Raw genomic sequence first — 18940 nt, 5'->3', positions numbered from 1 at the left:
GTTATCTCATTGGGTGAGTTCAATATGATTTAAAATAATTTGAGATCATTGAGATAAAACTGATTTTAGTTACCATTACAAGTACAGAAAGGGATACAGGTGTAATGGTCTAATTTTGCACCCTTCGGTATTTTTCTTATGGCTAATTTAGAGGACATTTACCAGTTGAATAAATTTTCTGAAGTTTGCAAGTCAACTGTTTCACAGTATTGTGGATAACCTAGTCATTATCATTGTCACATTTACCCCCATTGTCCACTGAGCTTAACATGAAAAGATGATAACCTCCTTATGTATTAAATGAAGAATGGAAATCCTGTCTTCTAATTACTCAAAGGCTCTTAACTCCCAACCAACATTTACATGATTAATGGCTAGTCCCTTTCATACAAAGTGTTCATGTTAGTTGTCGTGGCTATGAAATCATTTTTTGTTTCCCAAGGAATCATTCTTGTACTTACTGCACAGGCCATGGTGTAATGTGTAATGTAAAGAAGCGGAACTTCATCTGATTTTGGAGTATAAATCAAAATTAATGGCAATAAAAGTCTACTTTATAACATGCTCCTGTGTGCCACTAGTTTCTTGCTCGAATTATCCTTGATGGAACGTGACCAGAGGTCAATGTATATAATGTACACTGACAAGATGACCAAAAAGAAACTTAAACCTCTCATTTTACTTCTATAATCTGCATATATGTTTCAGTTTTACTTTCTCCAAGGTAAAATGAGCTGTAAATTACTGCAAACTCACGAGTGCATGGATATAGGAGTGCCAAAACTAAATGAACTTTGGGATAGCTGTGTAGAATTTCTTTAAGTGTGACACAAATTAAGTTGTTACATCTCGGTACATGTTATTCCTTGAAGTTAGGAAAAAGTGATTCTTATAGTATTCTTTTTGACAAAATGAAGGTTCCAAATGCAATATCCTATCAAATCCACCTCTCCTCCCTTATTCATGGACAAGTACAAAGTCACAACAATCGGCACATATTACCGTTGGTGAACTTAAATAATGCTCACATCTAACCTTGCAAATTTACACTGCAGCTGTTTCCCCCCTCCCTCGCCCACCTTGATTAAGGGTCTCCCTGTAATAAATATCCTCTGCTATATCCTGAATTGAAAATGATGTTCCTTGGACACCAATTGGAGGATTTACTGTTAATGGAAAAACCAGGCCAAAAAAGGGGATTCGACTTGTAATAGTTGACTCTATTAAATTTCACTTTGAATTTGATCCTTCTTCTGTTATCAATAGATACATGTAGACTGAATTATTGTGCATGTTCTAAATGATCTATGAAAGGAAGCAATTATAGGAAAATGTCAAGTATCCAATTCTAGATGATCTTCACAGTAAAAAGTGTGTGATTTATTTCTTATTTTCTGCCTTCCATTAATTTGTGGTTCTGCATTATAAGGAATGCAAGTGTCCGAAGGAAAATATTGAACAGTTAAACAAAGTTCTATCTGAACAAATTGTGTATGATAAGATAGCTATGCTCAACACAAGACTGCAGACAGATTGACAGGTAAGAAACAAAGATCTTCCTGAAAGATATTATACTGTACACTGACAAAAGAAGTCAAGGGACTGGTGTTGTTCTTTTCAATGCAATTTAATGTAGGTAATAATTATTCTAAAGAGGGTAAATAGTTCTGTACAAAATGCACAAATTTCAGTGTAATTTCAGAGTGTGGAGCACAACTGACTCGTTTGGATGGGGACATGATCAGAAACTTGTATATGTATGTATTTCTTTAATGTTTACTTTTCTCAGGGCTTGTTAAATGCGTAACAAGAGAAAGGAATTAATGCCTCAGCTGGTATCCAGCCATAGTAAGGAATGGTTGACTTAGATTTATACATCTTATGAGCTCATATGCACTGTAGCCTTGACTGGGACAATGTATAAGGAGCTATAATGGTACAATTTGCCCATGGTAAGGTACTACATATAATTTGTCAGCAGCTGTTGAAAGTTACTTCGTAGTTTTCATACTGTTGAAAATGCTGTTAAGCTTTTGGCTCAGATATCTTCATGGAAGTTTCTGAAAAAATTTCATCACAGGCTCTCAAGGGCTGTGCCTTTTGAAACTATTTTTACATTTTCTACTTGTGCTCCCAAAGTGTATTTTACACAAAGTTACATTATCCAATTTTATGGGGCTTGAGAGAGACCTGTTGTGATTGTTGGGGTAAACTGATTTCTCCATGGACTTGTCAAATTTTTTCTACTCATTTTTTAATGCTTAGAAGCCACTGACATTTCAATCCTGTTCTCAAGGATTAGCCAGGTTTCAGAATTTTCCATGCCTTTTTTTTTAAAGCAACGGCTTTTCTTTTCACATAGCATTACACAATTCATATTTAGGGTGCAGAGATGAAGAGAAGGCATTTAATGGCAACCATAGGACAATTACAATCAGCATACCAAAAGCTACATATTAGGTATGTTTTGTTTGCACCTGCTATCAATGGTAGCTGATTTGTTCAGCTTCACTTTTGATATGAGGATAATGGTAGGATCATCTACACAAGTTTAATTGTGTAATTCTGCTCCTCTCCTTTGTTGGCATTGGGAAAACTTGTTTATGAAAACAGAGTCATTTTAATTCCAAGTAGATTGTTTCGTGAAAGTGCAAGTTTGAAAAGCTTGAAATTGATAAAAATTGTTTCCATGATCAACTTGTGCATTGAACTTAGTATTTAAAATAAAGTGAATTTTTAATGCACCAAAATTTAGGAAAAATTGTTTGTAAGTTTTCCCCTTTCATGCATAAAGAGTTTATTCCCAGATTAGGTGTCTCACAAAATAAAGAAATGGTGTTTTTTTAATAGTTTTTTACAGAGTTCAGGCAAGTGTTGCAAGCACACTGATCTTCTTGAATAAACTTCCCCGTAAACTGAACCCTATAATTAGGCTCATCATGGACTCTATCAAGGAAGAAGAGCAAACCATTATGCAGGTCTGTGCGTACTTTCCCTTTATATGTTTATTTCATATGTCGAGTAAAAGTTAATGCTATAAGTCATGGATCTCCCTGACAATTGTACACTCTGAAACCTAAATATGAACATGATAAAGCAAACTCAATGCATTGTGCAATATGATATTCAATGTAATCACTCAAACCACTGTGGAAATAAGTTGTTTTCACTTGCAGGTGTACTCTCTTTTTTTGCCTTTCTTATGCCTGTCTTGATTTAACAATTTAAACTATTAGGAAAAGTGATGCCTGTAGGAGCCCGCGGCTATGATTATTGTCCAATTCTTATTTGAAGTCTATTAGAAGTTGTTCCCCTTTTTATCGGCCACGGAAAGTGAAACAGGTTCCACAGGAGAGTTACTGAAGGGTACGGGTAATTGAAAATACACATTGTTAAGGCACAGCAGTTATTTCAAAGAAATGTCTCGTTTGTTTCGTCCGAACAGATCAGTGCACTGGAAGTACTGTGTCCTTGACGAGGGCCATATTATAAAGAATGGAAAAAGGTAGGTTACGTTTTGGTTTTTTCCTGTAGAAAGCAAACGTTGAGGAGACCGATGATAATTCCCTGACAGAAAAAAAAACCGGTGGAGACGAAGATATTGTGTATTTGGTATTTTCCATGTGTTATCTCTCTCACAGGATTAAACAGGTTCTCCTTTTTATCATTGAAGTTTCATTGATGCTTGTTGCTTGAGAATAAATTTCGAATCGTCCGAAATGGAACAGTAGCTATGTAGTCCAGTATTCAAATTAAAGGCGGACGGTAAGAAGCTCCTGCGAGTATCGGCCCCTTTAAGTAGTTAGGACGGAATCGTAAACAGGCTCTTTGTAATGCATCGTCATTGATGTCGACACGACATAGTGGCGGCTTAAGCTCCACTTTTTTCAATTTGATTTTTTTTCTTTCCTTCTAGCTTGCTAAAGCCATTAAGCAGCTACGAGCCAGTCATCGACTTATACTCTCGGGAACACAAATCCAGGTACGAATGGAGGGGCTTTTATTAAGCAAATGAAGCTATGCGATTTAAATATGGGAAGATGACGAGTCACTGTTCTCACAGCTATTCCACATGTAGATCTTAAAATCTTCTTCATCTACCTACGAAGAGGAGGATTAATATTTTCCTCTGCCTTGTATAATGTGAGGAAATGTCAACAGGAGCTTCTGTCGAACAGCAAAATGTTGTTCATGTTTCTAAAGTATTCTACGTCACAAGATTAAATATTCAGACAATTGAGACATTGCTCGTTCTAATGTGTCGTTCATTTTTGTTTCATTCTCACCATACTCCTTTGTTATGAGTTATCTTTCCGTACGGTAGCGTAATTTTGTAGTTTTTTGTATTGCTTTACTTCTTTTAGTCTTGCAAAGATTTGATACAGTGCTTTACGTTCATGACATGCTCATGTTTTATTTTCAGAGTAATGTCCTTGAGCTGTGGTCATTGTTTGATTTCTTAATGCCTGGTTTTCTCGGAAGTGAAAAGCAGTTTCAGTCTCGGTTTGGTAAACCAATTCTACAGAGTAGAGACGCAAAATCATCCTCTAAGGAACAATAGGCTGGTGAGTGTCCATGGATTGAGTACTAAGTAGCTAACACACAACCTGCGTAGCTTTTGGTCCTTGATGAAAAATAAAGCAGTCTAGACAGTAAAATGAACGTCAGAGCTCCAATCCTCTTTCCGTCACTCAAGAGTTCCACAAAGCCGCTAGATACACGTGTTAGTCACCTCAGCACTCTGACATCTGGCTTAGCGTTTGTTGAACAAATAAGACAATAGATGTTGTGCTTCACCAGTAAAAAAGAAAGAAACCGGCCTCTGCAAGACGCTCACACTTTTCAGCTATCATAGGGTTAATACTTCGTGTATTTGACTGAAATGTTAGATGGTTTTACCCTGAATTTCCCGCCAGTCTCACCCTTTTCATTCCAAAGACCACGCCCTAAAGAAAGTGAGTTGTCCCTCTTCGATGATGATTTTGTTGAAAAAGTAGAAAATGAAGATCCTCTAGCAGAAGACTGTTTGCCTGTCAGTAAGATTTCATAGCATTGTGGGTCATACATGAGGTGATACCGTGGTCTGTATTTACATATGTGTCCCATTCTTAGGGGCCTTGGCCATGAAGGCCCTTCATCGTCAGGTTTTACCATTCCTATTGGGCGCCTGAAAGAAGATGCGCTGCAAGATCTTCCACCTAAGATCATTCAAGATTACTACTGTGAACTAAGTCCGTTACAGGTCAGTCTGTTGCTATGGCCAACAGTCAATGTGCGCCACTGGGTCGATGTATAATAGTTTTCGACAATATTTGATATTTCTGGACAGGAGATGAATATTCAAGCAGTTGTGCGAAAATTTCAAGGATTTTTGTATTTAGTGGTATTTTTTATCATTTTTTATTGTTTATTTCGACTTATTTTGAATTATTCCACGAGCGCGCGTTGGATATGAAATGACGGGCCTCGTTGGCGATAATCATCTCATATCCAACAAGGGCGAGTAGATTGACCCTTTTATCAAATATGCCCCAAACTATAAATAAATCTTCCTAACTTTATTTTGTAAGAAAAACGGAATGTTACAATGCATAAAAACACTTCCGATTTCACTCGTCTTCATGCGCGCGCGTGATGACTCATAACTCATGATGGCTAAGCCAATGAAAACTCTTGAAATGCATCATCCAATGATCCAGTTTTTAATAACAACTTGTAGTTAGCTTTCCAATTTCCCCAAGGTGGATAGAACAGTCAACGCCTCTTTCGCGTCTTCCTTTGTTCTCAAACCTATGAAAGACATTTTCATTGTCCGCTCGTTTCTAAACCCAATTGTTAAGTGAAAACATACTATACAATTAGATATTTTATAAATTGAGTCTTCAAGTCGGACTTTTTTTTTTCTGTTAGACTCCAGAAGTTTAAACTGAACATCGCCAACACAGTGATCTCGCAAGACAACTAAAGCCTATTGACCATGGATACTGGACAACTCCTGGATCTCTTTTCAGTCGACAAGGCAAAGAAGAGAGAAAAACCAAGCGCACAACAGTCGAATGCAACTGGGAAGACTTCGCTCAAAACTATGATTGAAAATTTGGGAGAGCTATGGGACGAGGAACAGTTTGAAACAGAATACAATTTAGACAACTTCATTGGTTCGCTGAAGTGAAAAATAGTATGCGTCATTTTGGGATAGATGATCGTCAGGTTGAAAACCTGGCCCTATGTCTGTGTTGGTAGAAGCGAAGTTGTTCTGGTCATTGAAGTTTACCTTGGAGCAGCCATAACGATCCTAAAAGGAGAACCGAGGTTAATCGAAAGGTTAAACACCTTGGGTCGTTGACCCGCATTTTGCGAAAGGAAGTTGGAAATTAAACCATTGCTTAGGAAGTTTCTTCAACAGTTTATGAAGTGACAAAGAAAACAAGTAAGGAAACAGACAAACAAAACAAATATTGATTTGATATTCTCAAATTAAAAATGCCTCAAAAAATTGACGATGATGTAAACATTTTGGAGGTAATAGACTGAATTTCATAAAGTTAGCTCGCTTTGCATATTAGTAAAATAATAAGAACACATTCAGAGTAATTTGAACGTAGCTAGCATATATTTGGGCATAGGACGTCGCGCTCTAGGAAAGACACTTTCCTTTGTTTGATTCAGATCAAATTCCCACTTACGAAACGAAACATCTTTGGTGATGGCAATTAGGCATGTGGTGAAATAAAGGTTTTCACTCTGTTATAGTTGTATTGTTTTGTTCCTTTTTTCCGTTTTGTTAAAGCTAGGATAGGAAGAGGACTATTGGTGGGTTTTATTAATAGACTGGTCATCACAGTTCTCCTGTACTTTCAACAAAATTGTGATTAGTACCCGTAGTATCCGTTTGAATCTTCAGTAAGAATAGCTATAATCTAAGCATTTGGATGTCAAGTTCAAAAAGTTCTACTCGATTAGGTGTAAAAGACTTAATGAATCCCAGTTTAACGATGACTAGACCTGGGTAGGGTGGGGAACTGTTTAGTCGCAGGGATGCACAAAAGGTTAACGGAGGATTTTGGAATGTTTCCCAATTAACGAACACGCTCAGAAATCGATAATCGACGGTGGTAAGGTTGAAGAAAACTGACTCGGCTTTACGCACTCTCAGTGATGCAAATAGGTTTGAACTCTTTTAAAATTGTAAATAAAGGGTTAAATTACTGTCGTGATCACATAAGTTTGGAAAGAAGACAAAAAGATGGATATCATCAAGGTTATTTCCCTCACTTCGTCCCTTCCTCCTCCCCCCCCCCCCCCCCCCATTTGTCTGGCCCTTAGCCGGTCATGATAGGCAATATTCGCGATCTCACAAAATGCTTACTTAGGCTGTCTAATACTGAGACATGTGAAACCCTAACTACTCCGGCAACAGCACAAAGGAAAGCGACCGAGCCAGTAAGATATGACACGAAATAAACTCCACTAAGAGGAAAACATAGTTTAGCATGTACATTATTAACAGATAATCACGTTTTTCCTCGTACAATTTGCTTAGGGCTAGGGTTAGGGTTAGGGCTAGTGCTAGGGTTAGGGTTAGGGTTAGGGTTGGTGTTGGGGTTAAGGTTAGTTAAATCAACACCCGTATATTTTTAAGGAACTAAAAATTTTACACGCCTTACGGGCTCGTGCAATTTGGGTAGCCTTTGCACAGTTCACTTGTGCTAATTTTTCCCAAGTTGTACTTAAAATCTTGTGATTTTCTTATGAAAATCTATAAGTCATAGAAATATTAAGTAATAAACGCATTTTAAGAACAACAAAAAGATAAAGCGTTTACAGTGTTAAAGCGTTCGCTATTGACATATTCATTGTGTACCCTAAAATATTCTTTAGACGGTCCATAGCGGCATTGGTGATATGATTCTTCTCCATATTAAGTTTTTTAACTTTACAAGTTGGTGCCTGTAATGCTTGACATAGACTGGCAACACCGGCATCGGTGATGTGATTATAACCCAGATCAAGTTCGGTGACTTTACATGTTGGTGCCTGTAAAGCTTGACATAGACTGGCAACACCGGCATCGGTGATCTGATTTAAAACCAGATCAAGTTTTGTAACTTTACACGTTGGTGCCTGTAATGCTTGACATAGACTGGCAACACCGGCATCGGCGATGTGATTATAATCCAGATCAAGTTCGGTGACTTTACATGTTAGTGCCTGTAATGCTTGACATAGACTGGCAACACCGGCATCGGTGATGTGATGTAAATCCAGATCAAGTTCGGTGACTTTACATGTTGGTGCCTGTAATGCTTGACATAGACTGGAAACACCGGCATCGGTGATCTGATTACCACCCAGAGAAAGTTTGATGACTTTACATGTTGGTGTCTGTAATGCTTGACATAGACTGGCAACACCGGCATCGGTGATCTGTTTACCACCCAGTCGAAGTTCGGTTACTTTACATGTTGGTGTCTGTAATGCTTGACATAGACTGGCAACACCGGCATCGGTGATCAGATTACCACGCAGATCAAGTTCGGTGACTTTACATGTTGGTGTCTGTAATGCTTGACATAGACTGGCAACACCGGCATCGGTGATCTGATTAGCACCCAGATGAAGTTCGGTGAGTTTACATGTTGGTGTCTGTAATGCTTGACATAGACTGGCAACACCGGCATCGGTGATCTGATTACCACTCACATAAAGTTCGGTGACTTTACATGTTGGTGTCTGTAATGCTTGACACAGACTGGCAACACCGGCATCGATGATCTGATTACCACTCAGATAAAGTTCGGTGACTTTACATGTTGGTGTCTGTAACGCTTGACATAGACTGGCAACACCGGCATCGGTAATCTGATTAAAACCCAGATAAAGTTTGATGACTTTACATGTTGGTGTCTGTAATGCTTGACACAGTCTGGCAACACCGGCATCGGTGATCTGATTAGCACCCAGATAAAGTTCGGTGACTTTACATGTTGGTGTCTGTAATGCTTGACACAGACTGGCAACACCGGCATCGGTGATCTGATTATCACCCAGATCAAGTTCGGTGACTTTACATGTTGGTGTCTGTAATGCTTGACATAGACTGGCAACATCGGCATCGGTGACCGTGCAAGAAGCCAGTTTAAGTGTGGTGATTGTATTCCATTCAGATTCCTTCTCTTCACTGAGTGCACCTAAAACATTTAATGCAAAAGACACAGCAGGACAGTCCACATCCTCCATCCTAGAAAGATCAATAGATCCATTTCTTATGTCGAATACGTCGTGAAATCTCTTAACTATTCCCTTGGCAAACTCAATGTCTTCGTATCTTAGGAGACATTTAGAAATTAAATGCCCCCTTTTGGCTTCTTTTTCTAATAAGTCGTCGCTGAGAAATGTGTGGATAATCATCTTCTCCTCAAATTCGTTGTCTTTTTGCTTGGACAAAATACCAGACATAAGTAGAACTACTTCTGTAGACACATGTTTGGGGGGGATAGTTCTTGTCTCTACAAACCAACGAGCCGCCAAGTACTCTTGAAAAGTCAAATGTGTAAAACAAAAATGTTTAGTCGTCTCAGAAAAAGATTTTCTGAAAGGAGGACCGCAATGAAGAAGACCGCTTCCACACAGAATCAGTTCAACCTCATGTAAGTTCAAAGTTTTCAAATCCTCTTTAAAGAAAAGAAACTTTCTCTCCAGAAGAAGTTGAGCTGCCAGCTTTGATAATTCATCCAGAGTCTTCTTGAGAGAGGCTCTTTTCTTTCTATCGTGTCTTCGCACGAACATGTTGACCACTCCATCATAAAGGTCACTTGTTTTCACCGGGAGAGGATTATTCTTCTTTGGTTGCTGTAGAGTATATTCGAAGTAGAAGCACATAAGAAAACAGAGCACAGGAATGTGGGCAAAGCTGACAAGATTGACATTCTTTGTAATGTGGTCCATTACAATGTTTTTCATTCGGTCGTTGTTTTTGAAATACTTTCCAATGTATTCTTTTACCTGTGGCTCGGAAAATCCTGTAATTTCAACGTATCTGTCAAAATAGATGTTTTTGGCTTTCATTTCGTCAGATTCGTCGGGTCTTGACGTGATCATGACAACCGAACCTCTCAGTATTTTTCCTTTGATAAGCTTGGCACACAGTGCTGCTACTGGCATCTTCTCTTTGGCGTTATTTGGGTACTTTTCATCCGAATCACTAGCGATGTACTCTCGTTGTGAACACTCGTCATACCCGTCGATGATAATTAAAACTTCTTCGGAATGATGAAGAACGTACTCAAATATAGAGTCGTCGATATTTGAGTGGTCATCTAGCACTGAAGATCGGTTTAAGATATCCTTTAAGGTAACAGGGTCGTCCCCAAGTAGGTTAAGCTGCCGGAACGTGAGCAAGTATGCGAACTTAAAATCAGGTACTTCTGCATTTGCTCTGGATCGAAACAATTTGTTGTCAGCCCAATCTCTGATCAGCTTTTGACAAAACAGTGTTTTACCGATGCCTGCCTTTCCAGTGACAAGAACAGATTTTGGATGTTTCCCATCGGTTGGGATGAAAATTTCTTGAGAGCTTTTAATTTTCTTTCCACTTTTTTGACCGTACTGGCGAAGGCGTTTTTTTCGTTTCCCATCGGTTGGGGTGATAATTTCTTGAGAGCTGTTTATTTGCTTTCCACTTATTTGACCGTACCGGCGAAGGCGTTCTTTTCTTTTCACATGAGGATCTTCGACTGGTTTTCTTCCATGTTGCATGAGAATGTTGGTGAATATGTCATCTGTTCTTACTCTGGACGTGATCGGTGAGGCCTGAACGAGGTACTCGGTGTGGCTTTTTATTGATTCTTTCAACGCATCGGAGTATTCCGCTACAACGGAAAGGAAAACCGTTACCTTTATTTATTTTGATAAACTATTCATTTAGTAACTTTTCCGATGCTCGACGAAGAATCATTGATCTGCCTGACTTGTAACGGGATTGGTTATCACGCTAGCAGAGTTTTGCTTTAATTAGGCTTTCTGAAAAGTGCAAGTTAATCTTGAATCCGTTCGCAATTAATTGACACCAAATGCCAAATTTAGATTAATCTTTAGCTGACTCTCACCCTGTGAACACCTCGCTATTACAGACACCATGCCACAGAGGACAAGAGCCAACCCCTGAGGAAACGCGTAAAGAAATGACTAAAATAAATTCCCTTTGAAACGGACTCTTGCTGTTGCTATAAAGTTTTACTTATTTTATCTCTTGCTATAGCAGACACTTCAATACTACATCCAAAATCCCGACTCACATAATATAAAGCAACTTTATGATAAAGGAAAACAAAGAAACCATTCTTCAGTTGGGTGCAAACATTTGAATTTCTATCGTACCCTTTTATTACGGACTCTCGCTATTGCAGACACTATATCACCCCACCCCCCATGGTGTCTGCAGTAACAGCAGTTGACTGTGCTTGGAAAAGTAACAACTGACATAACTGTTAAAAGAATTTAAGAACATTCTAATTATCACCTAAGAATTTTAATTTTGACTAATCCTTAGCTTCAGGGTCTCTTTTCACTCACCTTTCTTTTCCTGAAGTTTCACAGTGCTGTGTCTTACTTCCTGTTTTCTTTTGTGACCAGAAGTGGACAGTAAGGTGGAGGGTGAATTACCTGAGAGGAAAAGTACAAAGAGCAATTCATGGTGTTACTTTTAATAGCGACATGAAAACAGGTCAAATCAACATGCAATTAACTGACATACCGTGTCACGACGTCACCGTTGGTTGTTTGAGTCATAATTTAAGATCAATATTGAAAACACCCAGTTTATCATTATATACTGTTTCACCAACCCCAGCCTCTACCATCTCAATATTCCCTTATAGCAAAACACAGAGAGAGGGAAAACTAAATTGGGTATAACTGCCTTAAAAAAACATTTTTAATGAGAACTAAATGTATTTAAAAGTATTCTTAGATCAGTTTTACCATGAAATTTAATTTAACAGCATCATTTATTCACCTTCCATTCTTTGGAGTTTCATACGTGGCTCTTCTAGTTCTTCTTCAGGACCAAAGGTGGAAGATCCAGGAAGAGGCAACATGCCTAAAAATTAAGTTATACAGAGAGATATTAGCATTTCTACTAATAAATAGTTAGAAACAAACAATTACCAACTTGTAGTTAAAGATAGATTTAAAAAAGGTGCTCAAAACATCTATTTGATATTCACATATATATCTCATGTATATTATCTTAACCCTTTACATCCTAACATCAGTCTGCATATTCTCCACACTGCTCCTTATAAATTTCCTAGTGCTGAAAAGGAGAATTTGTTTGCCAATCAAAAGTTTCCTTCTCTTTTGACCATGTCCTTTATTCTCATCACCATCATGAGCAATTTAAGAGTGATATTGTAGGGAGAAATTTGATGCTGGTCACTCTTAGGGTTTAAAGGGTTTATTCCACAAACCAACTCAAATTCCTTTCACATAAGAGAATCAGGCACAATCATATCTGGAATAATTTACATTATTTTACATTATTTACAGCAATACATATATTCATGGGGTTACTTTTCTTTGAGAAATAATAATTAACACAGCAAACCAACATGTGACCATCTGTATATAAGTGCAAGAGATTTATCCAAAATACACCACCAATGTCAGTTTTTCAATACATAATTTATGATTAAGGTTGGGAAAAACCTTCATTATACTATTATTATACTATTATTATGATTATGATTATAATTATTATTATTATCATTTTATTATTATTAAAACTGTTTTACCATCTACTGCCACTCATCTAAACATAAATAAATAAATTGGCTTTTAATTCCTCTCAAATTAATCTTTTTAATGAAGAACTGAAAGTATTTTAAATAATTGTCAGTTTAGTTTTACCCTACAGACCCTAGCAACCTTAAATGTTTAATCCCAAAAGCACACTTCTGAATACCTGACATCATAGCTGAACACACTGAACATATTCACTTAAGAAATTAATTCAAACTGAGCTTCATCTTCACCTTTCCTTGGCTTCAAGGTCTCTTTTCACGCACCTTTCTTTTTCTGAAGTTTTACAGTGCTCTGCCTTACTTCCAGTTTTCTTTTGTGATCAGAAGTGGACAGTAAGGTGGAGGGTGAAGTACCCGAGAGGAAAAATACAAAGAGCAATTCATGGTGTTACTTTTAATGGCAACATGAAAACAGATCAAATTAACATGTGCTGGAAAGGAGAATTTGTTTGCCAATCAAAAGTTTCCTTCTCTGTTGACCATGTCCTTTATTCTCATCACCTTAATGTGTGATTCAGGAGTGATATTGTAGGGAGAAATTAGATGCTGGTCACTCTTAGGGTTTATTCCACAAACCAACTCAAATACCTTTCACATAAGTAGAGAACCAGGCACAATCATACCTGGAATAATTTTCATTATTTTACATTATTTACCGCAATACATGTATTCATGGGGTTACTTTTCTTTGAGAAATAATAATTAACACAGCAAACCAAAATGTGACCATCTGTATATATATAACGTGCATGAAATTTATCCAAAATACATCACCAAAGTCAGTTTTTCAATACACAATTTATAATTAAGGTTGGAAAAAACCCTCATTATACTATCATTATACTATTATTATTATTATTATGATTATAATTGTTGTGTGACGAGACCAACTGACAGTTGCAAAAGAGACCATGCTTACTGCCGTTCCTCTAACAGAGAAAAAATTAAACTTATTCATCAACAGTTAGTGACTCCAAAAATATAATTTCACCAAATTTTACGGCGAAAAGCAAACAGAAACTCTGTTGTATCTCCAATAAAACCTAACCAAAGATATATTGCAATCTCAAATAAGTGAAGATACAACGACCAAGAGACAAGGATAATATTTCAAAGAGGGCTCCTTGATTGGTTGTTACCTATCTGGACTTTGCCCTCTGTGTGTGAAATACGTGATAAAATGCAGGTTGTTTACAAGAAGAATTGTGTGGAAAGTTCACAATCAGATGCATTTAGTTCCATGTGAATTTTTTTCAGTGGGGCTGGACAATGCAGGTGGAATAAGTGATGAAATGAAGTTAAAATTGTACTTCAAACCCACTGGAACCATTAATATCACATTAAGCTTCAAACACATTGGATGACAATCTTCTTGCAGGTCCTCATTTTCAAAGGGCTTCTACACCAGTGTTCCTTCATAGCAAATCGCACAGCAATCTTCTAATTGAATAGTACCCATGCAGTATACAAACTGTTATTACTGTTAACTCTTTAACTCCCATGAGTGACCAAAACAGAATTTCTCCTTACAATATCAACTGAAGAGTGAAACTTTTGTAGACATTACAAAAAAATCAACCTGCAATTCAATGTGTTCACTTGACACTTATTTTCCTGTGAATTGACTATTCAGACAAAAATCAGTTAATATTAGTAAGAACAAAGCTGCTTTGTAGCTCTTTAAAATCAATTCCCTTATTCTGTAGTATATTTTCAGCTTGTGGTAAAAAAATTACACAATTTTTGTTCTCAACATTATACTGGGAAACTTTTTTTTACACTGGTAAGAATAAGGGAATGTTTTTTTATTTTTATGAACTTCTGATAATTTATTTTGTCAGAACTGATAAATGTATTCTTAATCAGGCTCAATTACAGGTCAATTCTCTTTTCTGGTTGTGCTGATAACCATAACATTAATACTACAGTTTGTGTGTACATGTGACTGTGGTCTGTGGATTATCCCATATAGAGCATGCTCCTTACAATTCAGTTTTATTGGGCAAGCTCTGACTAGTGTTTCTGCTGTCTTTTGGTTCTTGCTTTCTGAGATACAGTGCAGATTAGATTTCTAGCATGGGACTAAGTTTTACATTGGAAGAGCCCTCAGTGTTACTGATAACGAGGTTGAAATATTGATATTGTCCAAAAGAGAAGTCTTCTATGGCTCCACAGAGCTAAAAGGCACTGGACCTTTCAGTGTTCCAATTCTTTCATATATTGAGAGGCTGTTTAAATATTTTCAAAAAGAAAAAGTTTTGAAATAACTAGTCAAACTAACTGCAGATTGCAGTAGTTAAAACATTGCGTTAATTTTTGAACTAACAGATTTTACTAAACCCCTTGTCAGAGTACTATTCTTAATAAGCCACTTGACACTATTTTGGAAAGTTACACTGCACTCAACTGCCTGAATTGACAATTTTCTCTGTAGTAATTTAAGGACAGTCATTATCAGTGAAATGGCCTTTGAAAGTTGAAGTACTGCAGCTTGTTTTAAGCTACATTTCTGAAACATCTTTTAATTTGTTATCTTCAGATATTTTAAAAGAAGGTACTGACTATTAACATATGTCTTTCAGTAAACTTGTTTCACAAAAACTTTTTGAAAATTTATACTCCTCATGTCACCATGGTGTTGCAACTGTTAGTGTACAGTTGTTGTTATGGTTACAGTTGTTAGTGTTAAGTTAAAAGGGCAATGTAAACTTGGATGTGATAAATTTGAACAAACTGGTCTTCAAGAAAAATTTATTTCTTCCAAAAGAATAACTAAAATAAAAGTCATTCAGTCATAATGTCAATAATGTCATTTCCCTAACATTGTGTCCATAATGTAATGTCAATAACATAATGTCTGCAACATAAAGTAGCCTTTATTTTTTCTGGTGTTTTTTTTTTCCAGGACTTTGATAATTTACAGCACTTAAGTTTGGGCCCCTAAAAACAAAAGAAGGAGCCAAGCTTACAAAAAGACTGGTTTTTGTTGTCAGAGAAAACAAAATAAATTGGCTTTTTGGTGTGGCCATTACATAATGTCTGTAATAGAATTATTACTTGGTCTCTTTAAAGAAGTACATCCATTTTGAAAAAAATCTTATTAGCAAGTTCACCTTTGTATAGAGTTCAAATAGTTTTATTCCCCTGGTGATGATATTTTGGGAATAAACATGTCTCACTAAAATCATTTTAAATCTTACAGAATGCCACCTATTTTCACACCCTTTTCATTGGACAAAAATAAACAGCCTCTCTTTGCCATTTCCCGCAAAATCAACTTTCAGATTATTCTTTTTTAAACAATTTAGGGTCTCCTCACTCTAAAAATCCATCATTGGGCTAGATACAAAATATTTATTTTAAATTTCACCATTCGAGTGGTTCTAAAATGGAATGACCCTTAATGGGTCATTACCATCAACTTATAACCTCGGATAACCAGTTTTCCTAAATGTAAACTTGTAACATTCCATAAGACTACTGCCCTATTGCATTTAGAAACAAATGCTAACCTGTAAATTGAATATTTAACTCAAACATGTGAGCTTTGTCATTATTTCAAACTGGATTAAAACTTCTGCAATCCTGATGCAAGATGAGAAAACTTACCAAATGCAAGATGGAACATCTGTTTAACAAGGACATCACAAGACTCCTCCCAGCTGAACCGCTGCAAATAGTGTTCACGAAGAATCTTAGCCTCTGCAAGTCGTACATTCCTTTTTTTGTCACACACAGCCTTTATTGCTCTGGCCCAGTCTGTAGGATCCTCTGAATCCACGATACGGTATGACCCATTGGGCACCTCCCTTAAGGCTTCTGCAATTCCTGAGTTACCACTGACAAGTACTGGAAGACCAGCAGATATGGCTTTAAGAGCGCTCAACCCGAATCCCTCAGTTTTTGAGGGCAATATAGCAATATCCACCATAGAGAATAAGTTGGCTGACGTTTTCCTGTTTTCATCAAAGCTGCAGATAATTAGCTGATTAGGATCAATACCACACTGAAGTAACTTTTGTTTTAATTCATCTTCCTTTCCTCTCTGTTTGGAGGCAAACTTGAGTTGGTAAGGTTCACCCTTCAGGTTAGCAATAGCTTTTGCTGCTATGCCATATCCTTTGACATCAAAATCTTCACTATCACCACTCTCAGTTACCAAGACACAAAATTTTCTTCTTTCATAGCTACCTTGCTGCACATCTGAAAATTCAGTGAAAATACTTGGCATCAGGTTAAAAACATCTTGCTTTCTGAGTTGGTGTTTATATGCATCAGTTAGCTTGGGGCCAATTGTTACAACTTGATCAGCCATTTCACATAGTTCTATTACTGTTTGCTGCATTTGTTGACCTTCAGAAATGCTTTTGTACATGCCAATTTCTTCAGGAGCAGTATGGACAACTTGAATCCATTTGCAATGCTTGTAATTTGGATTATTCTTTATGAGAGGAATTTGCCTACCAAGAGCTACTCCATGCCCTACAACACAATCCATAGCATGGCCATCAGGTAAAGAGGCTAGCCAATCAACTGGTTCAAAACCAGGCAGTTTAACAGCGTCAATGAGTTTAACTTTGTAACTATCAGCATCTCTCTTGTCTTCTTCACTAGACTGAGGTAAGAAGACACTGACTTCCACATTGGAATGTTTAGCCATCTGTATTGCTAGCTCTCTGTTAATGGTTGTCAAGTCCCCATTGCTTGAAGCTTTCCATTCAGCACTCAGAAGGGTTACTCTCAGTTTTCTTTCCCCAGTGTTGTTCTGTAAACACAAGATTTTTGTGATTTAGGAAATTCAATTAAAATTATAGAAAAATAAAAACTCATTTTATGGATTATTTTACTCCCCTATAATTTTTTTTCCATATCAATCTCCTACTTGGTAAATACCAGTATTATGTAATCATAAAGTTTTATATCTGCAGGCATGTAATTTGTTCCTGAAGTGAGAGAGTTGGCAGGGAAGCACTGATAAAAGTGAAGTTTCCTTAAAATGAAATAACACCAAAGCACAAGTAAAAAAAACAACTTGGTCACAGCTGTGATTTTCAAAAGCAGTTGTTTGATATGCTACCTTTAATTGTCTTGACATCACAGAAACCTTAAATGTTGAACAGGAAGTTGCTAAAATAAAAATGAAAAAACAGGAATTACTTTCACTACTTATTAACTTAAAATGTCTTAAATTACTAACTGTCAAATATGGTATTGAATGACAAGTTGAAATTACTGTTGCTGGAATATCATGGTACAGCTGAGTAATCGTATTGCCTTTTTGATCAAGTGAAATTTAATTGACGAAATATATCTATGAAAAAAATTATTCCTTCTAATTAGCAAAGAGAACTGAACTTTTCAGTTAACAATGCAGAGGAGACGAACGTGTACTTCAATGCTAAAAAGAGGTTATTGTAAAAGTGCTCAAAAATTTGACGAATTGTTTTGCGACTTCATGCAGGGTTTGAACAAATAATTGTACATGCGATTCCAGTAAATTATTATTTAAAGCTATCATATGGTTCTGTCACTATTACTATTTATCAATATGTAATCACCAGAGTTTTGTCATGAAATCTGGAATAAATAGGCACTCCTAAATTTGGTCAGACTACAGAGTGCATTTGCCTTACTACAACATTTTTGGCGAGGGACATCTGTGAAGACCCTAGCAAACCCTTACAGATCAAGGCGATGTTACACGATTTGTATTTATGATTCAGTCTACTGTTAATTCGTCTTAGAAAAGGCGTTTGAAATTGAGGCGATGAGCTGCTCTGAGGTATTTACCAAAATGGTTCATTTCAGCAAGAATCCTAGGCATCATGTATCAGAAGTTAACAAGAATTGGCTTACCAAGACTTCGTTGGTATGTTACTGTAAGTGAAGGTCCTGTATCTGTTCCCTTCAGTGACACTCTGGAGCTACAGTTCGCTGATGATCTGAAATCACTTCATAGGAGCTGAAACTATTACTTATGTAAAAATAAACTGGTGAAACACCTCGCCAAACATTAATATTAGTGGTATTTCACGTCCATTTCCGCATTCGTCTATCACTTTCGGTTTGATAAATTATTTCAATTGGTCCATTTACTATCATGTGACAGCATTGGAAGGAAGAAGAACCCCCATCAG

General features: G+C 36.9%; 1 protein-coding gene across 1 annotated transcript; it reads right to left on the bottom strand.

Moving 5' to 3' along the window:
* Positions 1–7821: 7821 nt before the first annotated feature.
* Positions 7822–18879, bottom strand: LOC113684587 (uncharacterized). The gene is made up of 7 exons (XM_089185785.1): positions 18660–18879; positions 17881–17930; positions 16413–17568; positions 13068–13190; positions 12017–12100; positions 11576–11664; positions 7822–10878 (listed from the first exon to the last, which is right to left on the bottom strand). The coding sequence occupies exons 2-7, from the start codon at positions 17896–17898 to the stop codon at positions 7822–7824; spliced, it is 4527 nt and encodes a 1508-aa protein (XP_089041911.1). The 5' UTR covers positions 17899–17930; positions 18660–18879.
* Between the last annotated feature and the right edge of the window lie 61 nt (positions 18880–18940).

This window comes from Pocillopora damicornis, chromosome 10 (genome assembly GCF_964200805.1).
Source record: "Pocillopora damicornis chromosome 10, jaPocDami1.2, whole genome shotgun sequence".
NCBI classification, from domain to species: Eukaryota; Metazoa; Cnidaria; class Anthozoa; order Scleractinia; family Pocilloporidae; genus Pocillopora; species Pocillopora damicornis.
This window is presented reverse-complemented; position numbering and strand designations above follow the sequence as displayed.